The 23,863-nt window shown below is 43.9% G+C and overlaps 3 protein-coding genes across 3 annotated transcripts in view; 2 read left to right on the forward strand and 1 right to left on the reverse strand.

Annotated features, from left to right (window-relative positions):
- Nucleotides 1-6,454, reverse strand: part of LOC309548802 (uncharacterized protein) — a gene marked incomplete at both ends in the record, with an annotated part of 29,684 nt that extends 23,230 nt beyond the window's left edge. Inside the window, one exon of the mRNA XM_082248744.1 lies at nt 6,278-6,454. Coding sequence (XP_082104870.1) covers nt 6,278-6,454 — 177 coding nt within the window. The remainder of the gene's footprint in view (nt 1-6,277) is intronic.
- The window catches only part of LOC309550239 (uncharacterized protein), a gene marked incomplete at both ends in the record, with an annotated part of 1,760,330 nt that overhangs the window by 1,115,632 nt on the left and 620,835 nt on the right, over nt 1-23,863 (forward strand).
- Nucleotides 1-23,863, forward strand: part of LOC309548798 (uncharacterized protein) — a gene marked incomplete at both ends in the record, with an annotated part of 266,454 nt that overhangs the window by 212,477 nt on the left and 30,114 nt on the right. The window lies entirely within an intron of this gene.

Genomic DNA, 23,863 nt, shown 5'->3' on the forward strand with positions numbered 1-23,863 from the left:
AATGACATTAGATTGTCAGCTCCCAAACCAAGCCTCCTGGTTTCATGTTCACAAAAATCACACTCAAATAGGGGGATCTGTGACATGTTATAGGATAGAGGGGAGATCCATCCTTACCATTTCAGAGAGGGGCCCGCGTTCACCACAAACCCGTCAGGGGGAAAAGGAGGAACATACTACTCACCATACCGGAACCAGGCGGGCGCCAACTCCTGACAGTACCCCTCTCCACCGGGGTGGGAGGGCTGTCGACCAATACGGACGCCGTGACTCATGGTCATTGGCGTTTAAGCGAGACGTTTAACTCGCAGGGCCAGTCCCCGTCCAGTGGGACTATGTCGCGGCCGACCCAGCACGGAGCTATGGCCTGCACGCGCTCGTAGGCTGAACTGGGGTGACCACTGGATCTCAACATCCAGCCCGTCGCCCAGTTCCAGCTTTCTTGCTTGAAGATCTCACAGGAACACTGGAGAAAAAAGCTGTCTAAAAAATCTTTCTGAGAAAAAAAATCCTGCCAGGACCGAAGATCCTAGCAAGGCATCTAGGTCCTTACTCCTAACTAGACAGAAAAAAACTGATTTGCTGTAGCAGAGAGAGAGAGGATATACCCTCTGGGACTGCCCCTAAGGTGTGGCCAGAATGTTTTCTTTCCTGTCTAGTCCTACTCCTGTAGAGGGCAGCATAACCCGAGTTGTTAGTATCAACGAGGACTACGTCTGTCAATGAGCGACAGAGAAATTTATTTTTGTATTCTGTAAAATTTGTTTAGTTTATTAATCTAACGAATTCAAATTTTTCAGAACGATCGTAATTCCACTAATTCGACTAATTCGAATTCTGTGTGAAGAATAGCGCGTTGTTAAAAACAGGGGGCTTGGAAGCCGGCCGCCGGCATCCTTAACAACCGATGACTCATCAGCTATCAGCGGGCTTCCCCACTGACAGATGAATGGAAATAAAAGAATGCCGGCATTGCCCAGTAATAGAAAAATGTTAAAAAAGAAACAGAAATATGGCTTTTCCCCCCTGTGAAATCTCTGATGTATGGAAAGATTGGACTTCGCTGAAAAATATTTCCCGCACTCAGGACAGGAATACGGCTTCTCCCCTGTGTGAGATCTCTGATGTGTGGAAAGATGGGACTTCTCTGAAAAACATTTCCCGCACTCAGGACAGGAATACGGCTTCTCACCCATGTGCAATCTCTGATGTGTGGAAAGATAGGACTTCTGTGAATAACATTTCCCGCACTCAGGACAGGAATACGGTGGTCCAGCACTGTCCCTCACAGTCTGAGGTTCCTCAGGATATGAGGAATACGATGGTCCGGCACTGTCCCTCACAGTCTGAGGTTCCTCAGGATAAGAGGAATACAATGGTCCATCTACACTGTGTGGTGTCGGATGGACATTTGAGGTCGCCGGGTTTTCTCCTGGACTATACTGTGTGATGTCCTCATCTTCTACTTTACAGTCTGGAGACAAAGTGAGACAATCCACTGAGGTTTTCTTCATCTCCCGTCCATGTACTAAAATAGAAATACAAAGATTATTACTAGACATCAGCAGATTGGTTCCCCTAAACCAGGACTCCGCCCACATCAGGCAGCTTTGTCTCTGAGGATCTTACAATTCCCCCTTCAAGGTAACCAGTAAATGGGTCCTCTGATCTCCTACCAGTTCATTTCTTTATTCATGGACCTTAGTCAGAGAGTGAGGAAACAACGAGAACTGTCTTTTATAGGAGTGACAGTGATGAGGGGATTATAGGACGAGTGTCCCCTCCCCCTCTATCACTCATTGCCATCTTCCCTGCACAAGAAGTCCTGCACTTCCTTATTTAGTCATGAATAACAGCGGGGCTGAGCCCCACCAGAGGTCAGAGAGTGAGGATGAAGACTGAACTGATTCTGAAGACCTCCATCATTGGGTTATTGACTACTCCCCAAATATCACTTTCTGTTTAAGGTTCCAAAGTTTGAGGATGTTATCACATTATTATCAACATGTACTGTAAATGTCTGTCCTCCAATCAAATCAGATATAAAATGTCCAGCTGGTAGAAAATGGGTGCAAAAGAAGTAAGGCCTATGTAATGTACAACTTATTATATAGGATACAAAAGTTAGGACTATACAGTATCGGAATTATGTACAACATAAAGTATATAGTGCAGGGGTCAGGAGTATGTAATGTACAACATAGAGTATATAGTGCAGGGGTCAGGAGTATGTAATGTACAACATAGAGTATATAGTGCAGGGGTCAGGAGTATGTAATGTACAACATAGAGTATATGGTGCAGGGGTCAGGAGTATGTAATGTACAACATAGAGTATATAGTGCAAGAGTATGTAATGTACAACATAGAGTATATGGTGCAGGGGCATGAGTATGTAATGCACAACATAGAGTATATGGTGCAGGAGTATGTAATGTACAACATAGAGTATATAGTGCAGGGGTCAGGAGTATGTAATGTACAACATAGAGTATATAATGCAGGGGTCAGGAGTATGTAATGTACAACATAGAGTATATAGTGCAGGGGTCATGAGTATGTAATGCACAACATAGAGTATATGGTGCAGGAGTATGTAATGTACAACATAGAGTATATGGTGCAGGGGTCAGGAGTATGTAAAGTACAACATAGAGTATATAGTGCAGGGGTCAGGAGTATGTAATGTACACCATAGAGTATATAGTGCAGGGGTCAGGAGTATGTAATGTACAACATAGAGTATATAGTGCAGGGATCAGGAGTATGTAATGTACAACATAGAGTATATAGTGCAGGGATCAGGAATATGTAATGTACAACATAGAGTATATAGTGCAGGGGTCAGGAGTATGTAATGTACAACATTGAGTATATAGTGCGGGGGCCAGGACTCATAATATTGGTATTCAGGAATCAGTGCAAGCTTAAACGTTTACATGCTGCCTCCCATCTCCTGAGACTGCACTCAGTAAAGTGGTTCTGAGACTATACGGACATATCCCTCCACCCGACACAGTCAGCAGATATCAAAGCAAGTAAATCTGGGAAAATTGCGGTCAGAGATCTTGCTAGACCTGGGCACTCTGGACCAATCAGTGAGCAGTATGGGTGGAGGAATGTATTTAGTGTTAATGACCCACCTGTGCTGATCTCTGTAGGAGTGTCCTCCTCTATAAATGTCCCTCTTATTCCATCCTCCTCCATAGACTGCCGATTATCCCTCACATACATCTCTTCTTCTTCTGCTTTAACCTCAACTTTTATATCTATCAGATCTTCACCCTAAAGAAAATGAGAGAAAAATCATCTGTAAAATATAAGCTCACATAAAATAATCCACACATCATCCCCACAAGTCCATGTTCTAGATTCTCCATCGCACCAACCTTGTAACAGTGAGGGATGGTGTGATCTTCCTGTGTGGAATCCCGGGAATACAGAGGACGGGGACATCTCTCTGGTGGGTTCCTGGTATTAGGTGGCTCCATCATATCCTTGTGTCCTTCTGAAAACTCCTCCATCACTCCATACTCCTCTTTATACTCTTCTTTAACATCAATATTATCATCCCCGAGGTTTCCACTCTGAATATATAATAAAACATTCCTTGTAACAAACATGCTGTGTATAAATTATAACTACTAATAATTGTCAATCATCTACCTGAGTACACTGCCAGGGTATAAGATTAATACTTCTAAGATCAAGGCTCTTTCTATCAACATTCCTCCCACAACTCTGGGCACCTTACAATCCGCTTACTCGTATCACTAGTGTACCTGTTCCCTCAAATACCTCGTTATTCATGTGACACCTTCTCCTCATTATACTAAGCTAACCTTCCTTCTTTATTTCATGACATACATTTATCCCTGAAACAATGGGATGCTTACTGTATAATATCTCCTGGCTAGGCACGGTAAATGTCCTCAAAATGTGGTTCCTCCCCAAACTGCTGTACCTATTGGAGACTCTCCCGGTCCAAGCCCCTCTTTCTCAGCTGAAATTGCTGCAAAGTACCTTTGTTACATTTATATGTCACCATAAGTCCCATCGCATAGCACAATCCACTTTGCTTTGGCTGAGATCTAGGGGCGGTCTGGGAGCACCGACCTGTTAACCACTTCCCATCCGGGCCAATTCTGGCATTTCTCTCCTACATGTAAAAATCATCATTTATTTGCCAATTTTTTGTAAAATATATAAGATGATGTTACGCTCAGTAGTTAGATATCAAACACATGTGTCATGCTTTAGAATTGCACCCATTCGTGAAATGCCTCACATGTGTGGTATATACGACATCGTACATATATATATGCGGGTGCAGCCTACGTATGCGTTTGCTTTTGCATGCAAGCACAAGAGGACAGGAGTGCTTTAAAAACTTTTTTATTATTATTATTTATTTATTTATTTTTGTACACCAACTCTATTTTTTTTATCACTTTTATTCCTATTACAAGAAATGTCATCCCTTGTAATAGGAATAAGGCGTGACAGGTCCTCTTTATGGATAAATCTGGGGTCACGTAGACCCCAGATATCTCTTCTACCCTGGAAAGCATGAGATAAAAAAAACATTGATCTCTGCTTTCCAGGATGAAAAACTGGCAGTATTTACATCTGACAGCACCAGAAGTGATGTCATAATGTTGCTTTCGGCCTCCCAGGAGCATAGAGATGGCCGGGGACCATCCATTCTATGATCAGCTCTATGGCACTGGAGGGCAGCCGGAGAGGAGGAGGACATCCCCTCACGCAGCCTGTAAATCAAACGGCTCATGACCAGCTAGGGCTTTTACAAGATAGGGAATTGCTGGCAGAAAAGAAAGATATCTGGATGATGCCTGCAGCTGCACCCATCATCCAGATATCACCACTTTAAGTCCAGGATGTCATATGACGGCCTTCCGGTGGGAAGTGGTTAAATTATTATTATGCCTCCCACCTCCAGACTTTCATGTCCTGGTCTGTCCATCACCCACCCAGTTGCTGGTCTGAAATTGAATTTTGGCTTATCTACCCCCCTCACCCATGCTCTTTATTATGGTCAGCTGACTCCACCATGTTCTCTCCACTGAAACAATCCTCCTCCCCTATGCTATTTATGTTGTCCATATGGAAAAAATGTTGCACACGGTATTTTCTTTCTTCACCATGTTCTCCTCTGCTTAACATTTTATATAATCCTTCAATCCCAGACTCCCTGTCCTATGGAAGGATCCTGCCCTGGGCCGAAGCCAATAGATTTCAGTTACATAATTTTAAACAAACATGTATACCGAGCGCTGAGGGCACAGATCATAGATGGATTCATGGGAAGACCAGGACAAACCTATGCAGCTGTCAAATACACTTTGGATAGTGCAAGATACAGGCATACACAAAACAAAAGACCACGCTAGGTGCCCCCAGTGGTCACTAGAAGGAGAATTATCTGCAGGACTGTGAAAACAACAGCCAGGTCTATTAAGGGTAACAACAGTTTATTACCCACAATGTGGTGGATAAGAACAGTCAAGTTAATGAAAAAGCCAACAATACCTCTGCAAAAGGTCCCTGGGCATTAATGGAAGGGTCATCCAGCACTGCAGTGAGGGCTGATAGAGGGGCGCCAATACAAAATCCCTGGGAAATACGATACTGACACTCGGGGAACCAGGCTGAGCACAGCAGCGCACTCGCATGACGTCAAGGTCAGCCAGTGGGCGGGAGCAGGAAGAACCAGAGGAAGCCTCTGAGTCTCAGCATGGAACACAAGCTTGTAAAGTTACTGTGATTACGTGTTTCACACGCATGCGCTTTATCAAGTCATGGGGATAAAGACAACTGGAGTATTTAAGCTGTATGTGTCCCAATAGAGGGGCGGGGGAGTGGGCGGAGCTATGCAGATCTGGATGCCACTTAACCCATCCATGCTTATGGCTGCCATTGAGTCAGTTGCCATCAAATATAAACTCTACAGTATAATCACAAATGTACAAAATATCGTCATATCAATTAGAAAAAGAAAATAAAAAAAGGGGAATATTTGCCTGTATACTATTGTGCATATTCTAAGAACTAATTCCTATTATAATAATAATAAATAATAAAATAATAAAATATTACTATTAATGTTAATATGTCTGCCAGAGACAACAATTATGCCACACAAAGTGGTAAAAGAAGTTAATGGGATATGAGGATTATTAGACAATATTATGGATCTCATTCAGGCCATATGGTGATAAGGAACCAAACTTATAAATCCAGAAGGTCTCCTTCCTACATAAGAGGGAGAACCTTTCATTATCAGTAGGTAACCCTTGTGGATGGTCTCAATTGCCATGACCTCCAGATAAGCCATGTGCTTGTGATGTGTCTGGAGAAAGTGGCGGGGAACAGGGACCTTTTGCAGTGGTATCGTTGGCTTTTTCATTACTTTGACTGTTCTTATCCACCACATTGTGGTCAATAATCTGGTGTGAGACTTTTCCTCTTATAGTCCTGGCTGTTGTTTTCACAGTCCTGCAGATAATTCTCCTTATAGATGCGTCATTTTGTAGATTTGGTTACAAGAAAACTCAGACCCTTTGAGGAATTCCACACTAAGCTCCATATTCCCAATAACCTCTTTACCGCTTATATTCAATGGAAGCATTTTTCTCCACCCTCTCCCCATCATTAGCTTTACACCGCCCAACCAAATTCAAACACATATGAATCCAAGGCCCACACCAACCACACCTCATATCCTCCATCTACAAACTATTATACCAGGTGCTCCCGGTTACTGAAAACCTTCACTTACACTATATTGCCAAAAGTATTGGGACGCCTGCCTTTAGACACACACATAAACTTTAATGGCATCCCAGTCTTAGTCTGTAGGGTTCAATATTGAGTTGGCTCCGCCCTTTGCAGCTATAACAGCTTCAACTCTTCTAGGCCCAATGCAGTCAGGCAAGTACCGTTCTCCTGGCAACCACCAAACTCAGACATGTCCTTAGGATGGCCAAACAGCTCATGTTCTATCCAGAACTTTCAGGGTTCCTCTGACTTATTTCTATGGGGTGGTGGGTGGAGCCTCTTCTAGGCGATACTAGCGTGTTTTGAGAGATAGGACCCTTTTTGCATGGTTTTATCTGGATGTCTCTGAGCATATCACAATTTTTCTATATATTTGTCTTTGACATTTTATCTGTCTTGTTTGCCTCAATAAAGTACCCAATTTTATTCACATCACACCCTTGTTTGAGCCATTTATGCAACTTCTCTTTTTACCCCTTTTTTTCAATTATTGTTTCAGTTGCTTGGCACACCGGTTATATACCGTTGGGTAGTGTAGATTTGTATTTAAATTTATGTCTGTCACATCCTCATGCTCTTGGATTCAGGGGCTTGGAGTTGATTTCCTGGTGTTCCTTCTCTCCTCCCCCTATCCCTTGGTACTGTTGTAATACCTATATACCCTCTTCATGGTGTAATATCTATATACCCTCTTCATGGTGTAATATCTATATACCCTCTTCATGGTGTAATATCTATATACCCTCTTCATGGTGTAATATCTATATACCCTCTTCATGGTGTAATATATATATACCCTCTTCATGGGGTAATATCTATATACCCTCTTCATGGTGTAATATCTATATACCCTCTTCATGGTGTAATATCTATATATACCCTCTTCATGGTGTAATACCTATATACCCTCTTCATGGTGTAATATATATATATATACCCTCTTCATGGTGTAATATCTATATATACCCTCTTCATGGTGTAATATCTATATATACCCTCTTCATGGTGTAATATCTATATATACCCTCTTCATGGTGTAATATCTATATACCCTCTTCATGGTGTAATACCTATATACCCTCTTCATGGTGTAATACCTATATACCCTCTTCATGGTGTAATATATATATATATACCCTCTTCATGGGGTAATATCTATATATCCTCTTCATGGTGTAATATCTATATATACCCTCTTCATGGTGTAATATCTATATACCCTCTTCATGGTGTAATATCTATATACCCTCTTCATGGTGTAATATCTATATACCCTCTTCATGGTGTAATATCTATATACCCTCTTCATGGTGTAATATCTATATACCCTCTTCATGGTGTAATACCTATATACCCTCTTCATGGTGTAATATCTATATACCCTCTTCATGGTGTAATATCTATATACCCTCTTCATGGTGTAATATCTATATACCCTCTTCATGGTGTAATACCTATATACCCTCTTCATGGTGTAATATCTATATACCCTCTTCATGGTGTAATATCTATATACCCTCTTCATGGTGTAATATCTATATACCCTCTTCATGGTGTAATATCTATATATACCCTCCTCATGGTGTAATATCTATATATACCCTCCTCATGGTGTAATATCTATATATACCCTCTTCATGGTGTAATATCTATATACCCTCTTCATGGTGTAATACCTATATACCCTCTTCATGGTGTAATATCTATATACCCTCTTCATGGGGTAATATCTATATATACCCTCTTCATGGTGTAATACCTATATACCCTCTTCATGGTGTAATATCTATATATACCCTCTTCATGGTGTAATATCTATATACCCTCTTCATGGTGTAATATCTATATATACCCTCTTCATGGGGTAATATCTATATATACCCTCTTCATGGTGTAATATCTATATATACCCTCTTCATGGTGTAATATCTATATACCCTCTTCATGGTGTAATATCTATATATACCCTCTTCATGGTGTAATACCTATATACCCTCTTCATGGTGTAATATCTATATATACCCTCTTCATGGTGTAATATCTATATATACCCTCTTCATGGTGTAATATCTATATATACCCTCTTCATGGTGTAATATCTATATATACCCTCTTCATGGTGTAATATCTATATACCCTCTTCATGGTGTAATACCTATATACCCTCTTCATGGTGTAATATCTATATACCCTCTTCATGGGGTAATATCTATATATACCCTCTTCATGGTGTAATACCTATATACCCTCTTCATGGGGTAATATCTATATATACCCTCTTCATGGTGTAATATCTATATATACCCTCTTCATGGTGTAATATCTATATACCCTCTTCATGGTGTAATACCTATATACCCTCTTCATGGTGTAATATCTATATACCCTCTTCATGGTATAATATCTATATACCCTCTTCATGGTGTAATATCTATATACCCTCTTCATGGTGTAATATCTATATACCCTCTTCATGGTGTAATATCTATATACCCTCTTCATGGTGTAATATATATATACCCTCTTCATGGTGTAATATCTATATATACCCTCTTCATGGTGTAATATCTATATACCCTCTTCATGGTGTAATACCTATATACCCTCTTCATGGTGTAATATCTATATACCCTCTTCATGGGGTAATATCTATATATACCCTCTTCATGGTGTAATACCTATATACCCTCTTCATGGGGTAATATCTATATATACCCTCTTCATGGTGTAATATCTATATATACCCTCTTCATGGTGTAATATCTATATACCCTCTTCATGGTGTAATATCTATATACCCTCTTCATGGTGTAATATATATATACCCTCTTCATGGTGTAATATCTATATATACCCTCTTCATGGTGTAATATCTATATACCCTCTTCATGGTGTAATACCTATATACCCTCTTCATGGTGTAATATCTATATACCCTCTTCATGGGGTAATATCTATATATACCCTCTTCATGGTGTAATATCTATATACCCTCTTCATGGTGTAATATCTATATACCCTCTTCATGGTATAATATCTATATACCCTCTTCATGGTGTAATATCTATATACCCTCTTCATGGTGTAATATCTATATACCCTCTTCATGGTGTAATATCTATATACCCTCTTCATGGGGTAATATCTATATACCCTCTTCATGGTGTAATATCTATATACCCTCTTCATGGTGTAATATCTATATATACCCTCTTCATGGTGTAATACCTATATACCCTCTTCATGGTGTAATATCTATATATACCCTCTTCATGGTGTAATATCTATATACCCTCTTCATGGTGTAATATCTATATACCCTCTTCATGGTGTAATATCTATATACCCTCTTCATGGTGTAATATCTATATACCCTCTTCATGGTGTAATACCTATATACCCTCTTCATGGTGTAATATCTATATACCCTCTTCATGGTGTAATATCTATATACCCTCTTCATGGTGTAATATCTATATACCCTCTTCATGGTGTAATACCTATATACCCTCTTCATGGTGTAATATCTATATACCCTCTTCATGGTGTAATATCTATATACCCTCTTCATGGTGTAATATCTATATACCCTCTTCATGGTGTAATATCTATATACCCTCTTCATGGTGTAATACCTATATACCCTCTTCATGGTGTAATATCTATATACCCTCTTCATGGTGTAATATCTATATACCCTCTTCATGGTGTAATATCTATATACCCTCTTCATGGTGTAATACCTATATACCCTCTTCATGGTGTAATATCTATATACCCTCTTCATGGTGTAATATCTATATACCCTCTTCATGGTGTAATATCTATATACCCTCTTCATGGTGTAATATCTATATACCCTCTTCATGGTGTAATATCTATATACCCTCTTCATGGTGTAATATCTATATACCCTCTTCATGGTGTAATACCTATATACCCTCTTCATGGTGTAATATCTATATACCCTCTTCATGGTGTAATATCTATATACCCTCTTCATGGTGTAATACCTATATACCCTCTTCATGGTGTAATATCTATATACCCTCTTCATGGTGTAATACCTATATACCCTCTTCATGGTGTAATATCTATATACCCTCTTCATGGTGTAATACCTATATACCCTCTTCATGGTGTAATATCTATATATACCCTCTTCATGGTGTAATATCTATATATACCCTCTTCATGGTGTAATATCTATATATACCCTCTTCATGGTGTAATATCTATATATACCCTCTTCATGGTGTAATATCTATATACCCTCTTCATGGTGTAATACCTATATACCCTCTTCATGGTGTAATACCTATATACCCTCTTCATGGTGTAATATCTATATATACCCTCTTCATGGTGTAATATCTATATACCCTCTTCATGGTGTAATACCTATATACCCTCTTCATGGTGTAATATCTATATACCCTCTTCATGGTGTAATATCTATATACCCTCTTCATGGGGTAATATCTATATATACCCTCTTCATGGTGTAATACCTATATACCCTCTTCATGGTGTAATATCTATATATACCCTCCTCATGGTGTAATATCTATATATACCCTCTTCATGGTGTAATATCTATATATACCCTCTTCATGGTGTAATATCTATATACCCTCTTCATGGTGTAATATCTATATACCTTCTTCATGGTGTAATATCTATATACCCTCTTCATGGTGTAATACCTATATATACCCTCTTCATGATGTAATATCTATATACCCTCTTCATGGTGTAATATCTATATACCCTCTTCATGGTGTAATACCTATATACCCTCTTCATGGTGTAATATCTATATACCCTCTTCATGGTGTAATATCTATATATACCCTCTTCATGGTGTAATATCTATATACCCTCTTCATGGTGTAATACCTATATACCCTCTTCATGGTGTAATATCTATATATACCCTCTTCATGGTGTAATATCTATATACCCTCTTCATGGTGTAATACCTATATACCCTCTTCATGGTGTAATATTTATATACCCTCTTCATGGTGTAATATCTATATACCCTCTTCATGGTGTAATATTTATATACCCTCTTCATGGTGTAATATCTATATACCCTCTTCGTGGTGTAATATCTATATACCCTCTTCGTGGTGTAATATCTATATACCCTCTTCATGGTGTAATACCTATATACCCTCTTCATGGTGTAATATCTATATACCCTCTTCATGGTGTAATATTTATATACCCTCTTCATGGTGTAATATCTATATACCCTCTTCATGGTGTAATATCTATATACCCTCTTCATGGTGTAATATATATATATACCCTCTTCATGGTGTAATACCTATATACCCTCTTCATGGTGTAATATCTATATACCCTCTTCATGGTGTAATATTTATATACCCTCTTCATGGTGTAATATCTATATACCCTCTTCATGGTGTAATATTTATATACCCTCTTCATGGTGTAATATCTATATACCCTCTTCATGGTGTAATATCTATATACCCTCTTCGTGGTGTAATATCTATATACCCTCTTCATGGTGTAATATCTATATACCCTCTTCATGGTGTAATATCTATATACCCTCTTCATGGTGTAATATCTATATACCCTCTTCATGGTGTAATATCTATATACCCTCTTCATGGTGTAATACCTATATACCCTCTTCATGGTGTAATATCTATATACCCTCTTCATAGTGTAATATATATATACCCTCTTCATGGTGTAATATCTATATACCCTCTTCATGGTGTAATATCTATATATACCCTCTTCATTGCCTGTTTTGTGAAATACAATGGATGTAACTTCTTTATTTTTGGGAAATTCAATAAAAATAAAATTACAAAAAACAATTCCCAGCACCGCTCACCTCTCCTGTCAGCAGCTCCATCATCTTCTTGGTGACTTCTAGAATCTTCTGCATGTTGTGTCTCTCAGGATTTAGGGAGTCACATGGAGGCACTGTGATGGTCATATGATCACCTGACTTCAGAAGAGGAAATCTCTGTATTGAGGAACCAATAGGAATATCATGTTAGAATCCCAGAATCCTCCTCACCTCTCCGGTCAGGTCTGTGTTTTATTAATAGAGATAAGAGTGATGTCATGTGACCTCCCAGAATCCTCCTCACCTCTCCGGTCAGCAGGTAGATGATCTCCAGGGTGAGGTTTAGTATCTTCTCAGTCATGTGACTCCGGTCCTCCTCCATCCTCATTGGTCATGTGATCTATACAGGTTTCCCTGTAAACCAATAATTGATGAGAGAGAATGATGTGGAATGTACTGGTTGTACAATGTTAGGATGGGGATGTAGGGGGGATAATATGAGGGAAGAATGGACCCCGGTGGGATTACACAGAGGAACATTCAGTTTAGTGTTGTTTTGATCCAGAAGTCTCTTACCTTTGGCTTGACAGATCAAAGTCTTTTTTGCTAGTTTTTGATCTGCTGGTAAAGAGGGACAAATATGATTCTTTTTATGTCTAAACAAACCGCCCATCCCCCACACCTAATACAAGTCATATAAGTTGTTTAAAAAAAAGACTAATCGGGAAATAAGAATGAGGAGAATGTTCCGGCCCCGTAAGTGGGGAAATGTTCTGCCCCTGAAGGGGTTAATCTAGGTATCCACACTATATATGTGTGTATCATCATCTGCTGGAGATAAAAGACGTCACAGTGACTATGGAGGAAGAGGACGGACATGACGGGGGGGTTACTGGGTATAAATAGAAAATAAGATCTTATTACCTCCTCTGCTGTAACTTCCAGCAACGTCTCCTCTCTACTTCCTCCCAACTCACCTCTCACCCGGAATTCCTATTTATATCTGACATCACTTCCTGTCTGTATTCCATAGAGACTTCCTGTCTGGGTAGAAGTGATATCACCACCTTGTGGAGCTCAGAGAAACTGCAGCCCTGAGAACCGTCTGGTAGTGTGAACACGGCCTTGTGCTGTGTGTGTATGTACTGTATATCCTTCCCCTTTCTCTCCTCCCTGAGTGTGTATGAAGAGGCGGAGCTCCTGCTGGAACAGCGGTCGGAGGAGGAAGCCGAGTCTAGGAGGGAGACTGACAGAAAGTGCAACAGACTTGCAGGAGTGAGCGAGGAGGATCCAGTTCCTTTGCCATCGGAGGTGAGGAGAGTGTGAAGGATGTTTGTGACTCTGGTAGCTGAAAAGCTGGGAGTCATATTGCTCTGGTGAGTGGGGAAGCACTACTAAGGGGGCGCCCTCACCATCACACGTGAAACATAAAGTAAAAACGATCTAACACAGGAAGTTGAAAAAAAGCCTTGGTCATTGCTAGATCTATTGTGTCATGCCTTTTGTCTGTCCAGCGAATGTGGACTACAAGAAAATGGCCGTCCCATGCATTCTTATGGGGAACTAACAGAAAATGGCTGCCCATACATTTCCAATGGAAAATATTGAGCACAAATCTATAGCAAAATGGCGGCCCCCCGCGGCGCGCCATGTGGTCTTCAGGACCCAGTCCCAGGTCCCCTGGCCCCAGACAAGTGGCATCAGAAGGTCCTTAACAAAAGACCTCACCAGGACAGTCACCCCCCCCCCCCCCCGCAGGAACACCGCAGCGGCCATACTATTACCGCCCCCCAAGGTAAGAACCTACTAGGGAAAGGGGGAGAATAACTGGGGGGGTGGGCTGGTATGTCCAAGAGGCCATGGGAACCAAGGGATCTCCCGAACGTCCAACCATTCCAAGGAGGGGGCCCACGTCCACCCCAAGATTGGGGTGACAGAATTATTCACCATACCACAGTACCAGGTGGGCGCCACTCCAATTAGACCACCTCTTGGTGTGGGGGTGCTGCCAGCCAGGGGGAACACTGCGACTCAGGGCGTTCCAGGTCATCATGTCCCAGTGAGACGGTCCACTCGCTGGGTCTTCCCCATCCATCGGGGCTCTGTCATGGCGAGGCCTAGTGCTGGACTATAACCTGTTCACGCTCGCTGGCCAGGCTGGATCTAGATTATCTTGTGCAAAACTGCAGCCGGCTGTTGCTTGTAGTTCTCCAGGAACTCTAAACCAGTAAATAAAAATTACATATGTAACAGGGTTTTTGGGACGCCCCCTAGTGTCTTTGGGGTCCCTAAACCTAGTTAACTCACTATGCCTGACAAGCGGGTCCTGAGCCTCCGCTATCTGGGAGCTGGGGTACATGTCTGCGGCAGTGCCTCCACCCAGTGGGGCATCCGGGGTAAAGATGTGGGGTCCCACTGGGAACATACTTGGTGCAATGAGACTGACACAGCCTAACTGGAACTAACTTTATATAGTAAGTAGCAAATGAACCAACATACATAGGAAAATACAATAGAGTAACGTAGATAACAATGCAATGTGGATTTTCCTCACCCACCCACTAGCACACCTGCGTCCCACCCCCTTATCTTCGCCCTAGTGGCCGTTGGTGCACATAGGAGAGTTGGGGCCCTTATAAGTCCTGTTTCGCAGAGTCACTGAAGCAGCCTGAAATGTGCAATGTCCACTCTGAACCTCAGAGTCTTTACTATGAGTGAGGAGACAGGTGCCCTGTGGTGATACAGGGAGAGGCTTGGCTTACCCTCACAATGCAATTAACCAGGTCAGTTCGCTGCAGTCTCCTCTTACTGGATTCACCAGACGTCTGGACTCAGTGCTTGTCCTTGCCAGCGGGCCTCTCTCTCAGCTGGTGTGGTCTTGGGTGAAGCAAGTTCTCTCAGCAGGGTTCTATCTCTGTGCTGCAGTCTTTCACGGCTAGTAGCCTGTCCTCTCTCTGGCTGAGCATGTGGTAACTTTTAGAAGTCTTCCAGGACCTCCTTCCTCAGAGCTGTGCCCGGAAGTCCTAACAGGACCTGCGATGATGCCACAATCATGAGACTGGAAAGGCAGCCAGTCATGTGATCAATGCTCAATGTTTTATTAACAGCATACTGAGTCCATCTGCCATCTACTGGGCATTTCAGATAATACAGCCTGTGTAACTCCACAGGGTTACACATATAACAAAAATTTCCCTTTTAAATAGCTAAGACCGAAATGCCAGCAGGGAATTAGGTCCTACTCCTAAACTAGGCAGAAACAAATGGAGGGCTGTAGCAGAGTATGTGGGGTTATGCCTGCAGGGACAGCCCCATAGGCGTGGTAAAGCTTTTTCCTGCCTATTCCTGATGGGAGAAGCATAACCCAATGGTCTAAGAAGATATGGAGCAACATCTGTTAATGAACGATAGAGAAATATTTCTATCCCCCTTGGTGGGAGTAGAGATGATCCCATCTATAAGAATTTACAGTACATACACACACAGCACAAGGCCGTGTTCACATTACTAGGTGTTTCTCAGGGCTGCAGTTCCTCTGATCTCCACAAGGTGATCTCACTTCTATTCAGACAGGAAGTCTCTATGAAATACAGACAGGAAGTGATTTCAGGTACACACAGGAAGTGATGTCAGATACAGACAGGAAGTTCCAGATGAAAGGTCAGTTGGGAGGAAGTAGAGAGGAGAGATTATTGGAAGTGGCTGCTGAGGAGGTAATAAGATCTTATTTTCTATTTACACCCAGTAACCCCCCCCCCCCCCCCCCGTCATGTCCGTACTCTTTCTCCATAGTCACTGTGATGTCTTTTATCTCCATATAGTGTGGAAACCTAGATTAACCCCTTCAGGGGGATCAGTTAATGAATAATATATCTACCTTCCAAAGCTGGCCATACATGGTTCAGTTTTATAGTTCAGCCAGCGGAATGAGAGAAAAAAAACTGAAGCGATTCCCCCATCCACACATCGGAGCACTATTGTATTCTGACAATGGGGGGAGCTCCTCCGCTCTCAAAATACACAGATTAGTGATGAAACTATCGGCTCACATGGAGTGACTTTTATCCGGCAGTGACTACACGTGGATGGAAATGTGACCGATCCCTGCTGAACCAGCTGAATTTCCATGTATATTTCCTTAAGGCGGAGTTCCACCCTGGATTTTTTTTTTTTAATACCCCCGGGACAGTCAGGGCTAGTGCATTCCACAATGGCTAGCCTCTGATCTGTCCCGGGTTGCACTTACCTGTTAGGACAAATACTTACCTTGCAAACGTCTTGTCCAGCGCTGCCATCTCAGATGTGGACAGCTTGAAGCCAGCGAGATCCCCTTCGGCGTCTTCTTCCGCCTTCTTTGGTCCCACGATGCTCTGCGCCGGCCCCGACGTCACTTCCGGGTCGCGCGCGTCATCCCTCTACAGCTTCTGGGCATGCCCAGAAGCTGTTTAGAAGGGGATGACGCGCGCGACCCGGAACTGACGTCGGGGCTGGTGCAGGCGCAATGATTCCTGGGAGCTATGACGTTCAGCTCCAAGGAATCATTGCAGAGCCAGGAAGTGACGACGGGCCGCGGCCGAGGAAGGAGGAAGAAGGAAGTAAGGTAAGTATTTTTTCTTCGCTACGAGGTAAGTAAAAAAAAAAAAAAATATGCGATTATCCATTTCTTTTTCAGGTGACCCGGAGCGAGAAGATGGAGGTAAGTATAAAAATAGGGTGGAACTCCACTTTAAGTGACTTCCTCCCCTCCCCCGCATCTCCTTCATTATGTAAGTCATGCTGAGATAATCTCCCATTGGCTGAGCAATATTCTCATTTGTCTCTGAGCTCCTTCTTGCTATTTCTCGTCCTGCCTGTTATTTCCTTGGATTGATTTTCTGTGTAGTGACCCCGGCTTCATTGCTTGGATGCGCTCGTCTGTTGCTTGTCCTGACCTTTATCCTGATTCCTGGATCTCCTCCTCATCTCTCCTCCATATCCTCTTACACAGCTTTTCTCCACACCAACAGTGACCCTGGGAGGTAGAAAGTTGGCACCAGCATGCAGCAAAATCCATCCCCACCATTAGGAGCTCCGGAGAAAATTGTCTGCTATTTTCACTCCATTCCTCCACACGTCACCTGCTCACATGAGAGATTACTTTCACACTTTACTGACAGATTTTTCTATCAGAGTTCACTCTTCAGTTTAGGAGAGGTAGGATGCACCCTGGAACAATGATTTAGTTTGCAAGGGAGCCTCATATAGAGGACTCTTAAATCTCTCCTTTCAAATGTCCCTCCCTTCAGAGTCTATATGTCCTATGACATCACACTGACCTCACAGCTCCCCCCCCCCCATGTCTCTCTCTTGGACAGAGGGGTGGCTGTGGACGTTGTATACTTGGACAGAGGGGTGGCTGTGGACGTCGAATACTTGGACAGAGGGATGGCTGTGGACGTTGTATACTTGGACAGAGGGATGGCTGTGGACGTAGTATACTTGGACAGAGGGGTGGCTGTGGATGTCGTATACTTGGACAGAGGGGTGGCTGTGGACATGGTATAATTGGACAGAGGGGTGGCTGTGGACGTGGTATACTTGGACAGAGGGGTGGCTGTGGACGTGGTATACTTGGACAGAGGGGTGGCTGTGGACGTAGTATACTTGGACAGAGGGGTGGCTGTGGACGTGGCATACTTGGACAGAGGGGTGGCTGTGGACGTAGTGATGTCACTTTTATTATATATTCAGAGTGGAAATCTGAGAGATTCTAAAGTTGAAGTTAAAGAAGAGATAAAAGAGGAGGATGATGAGGATGGGGTGATGGAGGAGTCAGAGTTTCTAAAAGAACACAAAGATCTGTATCAGGACACCATGGAGGAGTCATCCAGCTACAGAAACCCACCAGAGAGATGTCCCCGTCCTCTGTATTCCCGGGATTCCACACAGGAAGGTCACACCATCCCTCACCATCATCAGGTAGATGAGTGACAATTATTGGTAGTTCTGATTTATACACAGTATATTTGTTACAATGAATGTTTTATTATATATTCAGAGTGGAAACCTCGGGGATGATAATATTAATGTTAAAGAAGAGTATAAAGAGGAGGATGAGGAGTATGGAGTGATGGAGGAGTTTTCAGAAGGACACAAGGATATGATGGAGCCACCTAATACCAGGAACCCACCAGAGAGATGTCCCCGTCCTCTGTATTCCCAGGATTCCACACAGGAAGATCACACCACCTGTTATAAGGTTAGTGTGCGGAGCTTATAAAACACAGACTCATGGAGACAATGTGTGGATTGTTAATGTTATATTGCAATATTAAATCTTATATTTTACAGCTGATATTTCTCTAATTTTCTTGATTTAGAGTGGAGATCCAATCGATATAGAATTTGAGGTTAAAGCAGAAGAAGAAGAGACGTATATGAGGGATGATCAGCAGTCTATGGAGGAGGATGGAATAACGGGGACATTTATAGAGGAGGACACTCCTACAGAGATCAGAACAGGTGGGTCATTAATACTAAATACATTCCTCCACCCATACTGCTCACTGATTGGTCCAGAGTAGGGCGGGGACTGGGTGATATCAGCCTGTAATACCCTGGTCACTTTCCTGAGCTGTGTTCCCATCCTGTATTCCTTTATTTCTCTTGGATAATCTTCCTTCTCTGTGCTGCAGACACAATTTATGTCTCTAGACTGGATTTATGGAGATTCTGGGGTTCAGCTGGCAGCAAAATGTTAATTTCTCTTATGTCCTCTGACAGTCGCCGCCCCTCATATAGTCTTCACCAATGGGTATTGACCTCTTATCCACAGCAGTAAGCTAGGCGGAAGATTTTGTTAAAAACACAAAACTTTGCATAGACACACCTACAGGGGGCTGTCCCTCTGGTCCAATACCCCCGGCTAGCCTCATTCCCAATTCAGTTTGTCTTTTGCCTAGATAGGAGTAGGCAGCCTTTTTCTCTGTTTTATTACATTTTATTTTCTGCTAAGTGTGTTCTTCTTTGCACTAATAGCTTTTTATTTGTTCCTGCGCTTAGTTAGTCAGCGTTTGCGGAGCTGGGAATCGGACTGGTTATACTAGAGCCTTACGGAATCCCAGCCCGCCATCGAGCGTTTAGCAGGCTATGCGTACGCCCAGGCCTTGCAAACGACCTGTCCCTGTCCTCAGGGATAAAGCCCGCAAAGTGGCCACTTCGCTAGGATTTCTCAACTGCGGTACGCCGCGTGTTGCTAGAATCCTGTTTGGCTGACGGCACCCCCACCACCCGGGGTGGGAGGCTTCCCTTCGCAGAGTGGCACCCACGAATTGCATGGATCAGTGAGTACCCCCTCTGTCTATGCATTGTATGCCCGGGGGTGTGTGTGTGGGGCCTTCTCTCATGGGGATGGCAGTCTGTTAGAGTCTGTGTGATCCCCTCATGTCTGTCTGTGCGGTCCCTGTGTCTCCCTCAGTGTCCCTGCTTGGGCGCTATTTGCGGTAATGCCGCGCTGTGGGGGGGTTTGCGGGGGTCCCTGAGTCCCTCGGGAGTGTTTTGTGTCACTTTAGAAGTACAGACATGGAGGTGGGGGCTGCTGCGGTGTAAAACACGTGGGGCTGCCATTTTGGGTGTGGGCATGCTGTTCTGGCTTCATGTGTGGGCATTCAGCAGCCATTTTCCCTAGTGTATCCGCACCCTTTCGGGCGCCATCTTTAATGTGGGCAGTGTATGGTTTGGCGGCTATTTTCCCAGAGCCTCCCCATAGAGTTACATGGGCAACCATTTTTCCTTAGTCAGTTCCTGTTTGGGCCTCTAGCGGCGTGACATCACTTCCTTTCTGCAGTCGGATCGAGCTGGAAGCTGGTATAGTATAACTACACTTCTGGGGGGCTTTTCTATGCTGTTTTTTCTGGATCATGCCTTACTGGCAGCTATGTTACCTTGTATTTAGCGGCACATGCTGGTCCTCTTTGCGGCGGGGTCCGCCGCTGACTCTGATTTAAAGGGCCAGCGCCAGAAAATCTTTAAGTAGGTTTTTTTTTGTTTTTTTTTGGAGTCCCAGGGCAGCATGTTTCCCCCAGTGCTGGTGGAGGGTTTCAGGTATGCCTGAATCTTCTGTGCTAAGCTCCCTTCCTTTTGCACTTGCGACTTTAGCGTCTTAAGTGGCTCTGTTGATGTCTAAGCGGGCTTTTAGAAAAAGACCCAACCTGTGTCAGTCTATTTATCCTGAGCTAGATATGGTTGCCATGGACAGTGTACCCCCTGAAGGGTCTCAGTCCTCTCAGTCGGTGGGGAGGTGGAGGGGGTCGACTCCCCTTCCGGGTCGGCCAGTTCTGTTGTGGATACACTGCATTTAAAGGATGAGCCCCACCCGCCGGGTAAGCGGTCCTCCTTTGGAACCTGCAGAACCCAGAAAGCGGCTCAGGTATTCCCTGTTCCGCTGAGTTTCACGTAATGGTGAATGTACAATGGCGCAATTTAATCCACAATTTTGTGGTACCTACGTGGTTTCAGTACCACGGACGCCAGCCTGTTGGGCTTAGGTGGCGTTCTGGGCAAATTGTTTGCCCAGGGCACTTGGTTGGAGGAGGAATTCTCCCTACCGATACATGCCTTGGAACTGAGAACGATCAGACTCTGTTTGCTCCATTGGTGGGATCGTCTTCAGGGCCACCCTGTGCGGGTGCAGGCGGACAACACCACTGCGGTGGCGTACATCACTCACCAAAGGGGCACCAGAAGTGCCCGGGCGGCCAAGGAAGTGGCTGAGATTTTGCCTGGGGCCGAGACGCTGGTCTCGGCGCTTTCGGCAGTTCACTTTCCGGGTATGGAACACTGGCAGGCCGACTATCGGAGTCGCCAGACCCCGTCCAGGGGGAATGGCCTTGGACCTGAAGGTGTTTCACATGCTGTGTGCGCGATGGCGCGCCTCCTCTAAACAACCAGGTGGGAAGGCTCGTGGCAAGCGCGTGCGATCCTGTGACAGCCGCCTCGGACGCGCTGGTGGTGCCTTGGAATCAGTTTCGCCTGATTTACGCGATCCAGTTGTTGTCACGGTTCCTTCGCAGGTTGGTCTCGGAACCGAGGTTGGTGGTCCTGGGGGCCCAGACTGGCCATGCCGGTCTTGATTCGTGGACGTCATGCAAATGGTCGTCGAGCCTCCCTGGCGGCTCCCCTTACCAGGCGACCTGTTGTCTCAGGGGCTGTTCTTCCATCCTACTTTACAATCGCTGGCCTTGTCGGCGTGGCTGTTAAAAGCCAGATCTTGAGAGATCGGGGTTTCTCGTCGGAGATCACTCCTACCTTGCTTAGAGCTAGGAAGGCCTCGTCCGGTAAGATTTCTTATCGTACCTGAAAGGCTTGCTGCGCCTGGTGCAAATCGCAGGGTTTCCATCCTCACTACTTTTCGGTGGCAAGGGTGTTAGCCTTCCTGCAATCCAGTGTGGACCTAAGTCTTGCACTGTCCACTGTTGAGGGTCAGTTTTCTGCGCTGGCCATTCCGCACCTTTATCAAGGGGTGCGTCATTTGGCCCCCCCTCGGTGGGCGCCCTTAACCCCTTGGGACTTGAATTTGGTTCTGTCCATTTTGCAACGTCTTCCCTTTGAGAACATCCGGGAGATTCCTCTGCTTGCACTGTCACGGAAATTTGCCTTTCTGGTGACGATCACATCTGCTTTCAGTGTGTCGGAGTTGGTGGTCCTATCTTGCCGCTTCCCCTACCTGGTGGTTAATAGGGATAAGGTGGTCTTGCGACCTCATCAATCCTTCTCTCCGAAGGTGGTGTCTGATGTCCATCTCCATGAGGACATTGTTTTGCTTTCGCTTTGTGCTAATCCTACGCATCCTATGGAGTTTTGCCTTGCATTCCTTGGATGTTGTCAGGGCGATCAGGGTTACCTGTTGTCTACGGAATCCTTCTGAAAGTGGATTCTCTTTTTTGTCCTTCCCGAGGGCCTCGGAAGGGTATGGCTGCGTCTGCGGCAACCATTCCTGTCTGGTTCAGATGGACGATTGTACAGGCTTATTCGCCCGGGGATCGGGTTCCGCCCTTCCCTGTCACAGCGCACTCTTCTGAGCAGAGGGTGCATTTTGGGACTTTCGCCATCAGGCGTCGGTGTCCCGGATGTGCAAAGCGGCGACCTGGTCGTCCCTGCACGCCTTTACAAAGTTTACAAACTTGATGTTTCGGCATCGGCAGATGCCTCCTTTGGCCGCAAAGTTCTATGTACGGCAGTACTTTGGGGAAGACATTGCATTTTTAGCCTGTCCCCTCCTGTGGGGGTTTTTTCCCCATGGTTATTTTACCTTCCTGGGGTGTTCGCTCCTGTTGAGCTTTCCTGTTACCCAGTGGGTTACCTTTTTGGTTCAGATAAGGTTCTTTTATCTGACCTTGGGTGCTTCGTTACCTTGAGACGGTTGCGTTTCCCACCCCTCATGTCTACACTGCTTTGGGACATCCCATTGGTGAAGACTATATGAGGGGCGGCGACTGTCAGAGGACGTAAGAGAAAACTGAATTTTTGTAAAATCTTACAGTAAAATTCCTTTCTCTGAGTCCTCTGACAGTCGCCGCCCCCACCCCTCTTTTTGGGGTTCATGGACTATCTACTGCTTGCTACCAAACTGAATTGGGAATCTGGCTACCCGGGGAGGTATTGGACCAGAGGGACAGCCCCCTGTAGGTGTGTCTATGCAAAGTTTTGTTTTTAACAAAATCTTCTGCCTAGCTTACTCCTGTGGATAAGAGGTCAATACCCATTGGTGAAGACTATATGAGGGGCGGCGACTGTCAGAGGACTCAGAGAAAGGAATTTTACGGTAAGATTTTACAAAAATTCAGTTTTTCACTATAGGTGCTATCAAACCTAGGACATGTGTTTTGGGTCTTCATACCCGGGTCTAGTAAGATCTCTGACAGAACAACCCTCCCGGGGTTACTTGCTCTGTTGTCTGCTGGCTATGCCGAGTGGAGGGATATGTCTGTATAGTCTCACACCCAAGTCACTGAGTGCAGTCTCAGGAGATGGGAGGCAGCGGTGTGGGACCTCTGCAGCTTGTCTCATGTAAACATTTAACCTTCCACTGATTCCTGAATACCAATATTATGAGTCCTGACCCTTACACTGTATAATTTATATTATAAATGTAAATGGTGGAAAGCTGTGAGAATGCCATCATCCCGGTCATAACATCCAAAAAATACCCTCCATAGGAGTAGGGACTATTATGGGCATATAAGACCA

This window comes from Pelophylax lessonae (assembly GCF_965119305.1).
Source record: "Pelophylax lessonae genome assembly, chromosome: 3".
Lineage (NCBI taxonomy): Eukaryota > Metazoa > Chordata > Amphibia > Anura > Ranidae > Pelophylax > Pelophylax lessonae.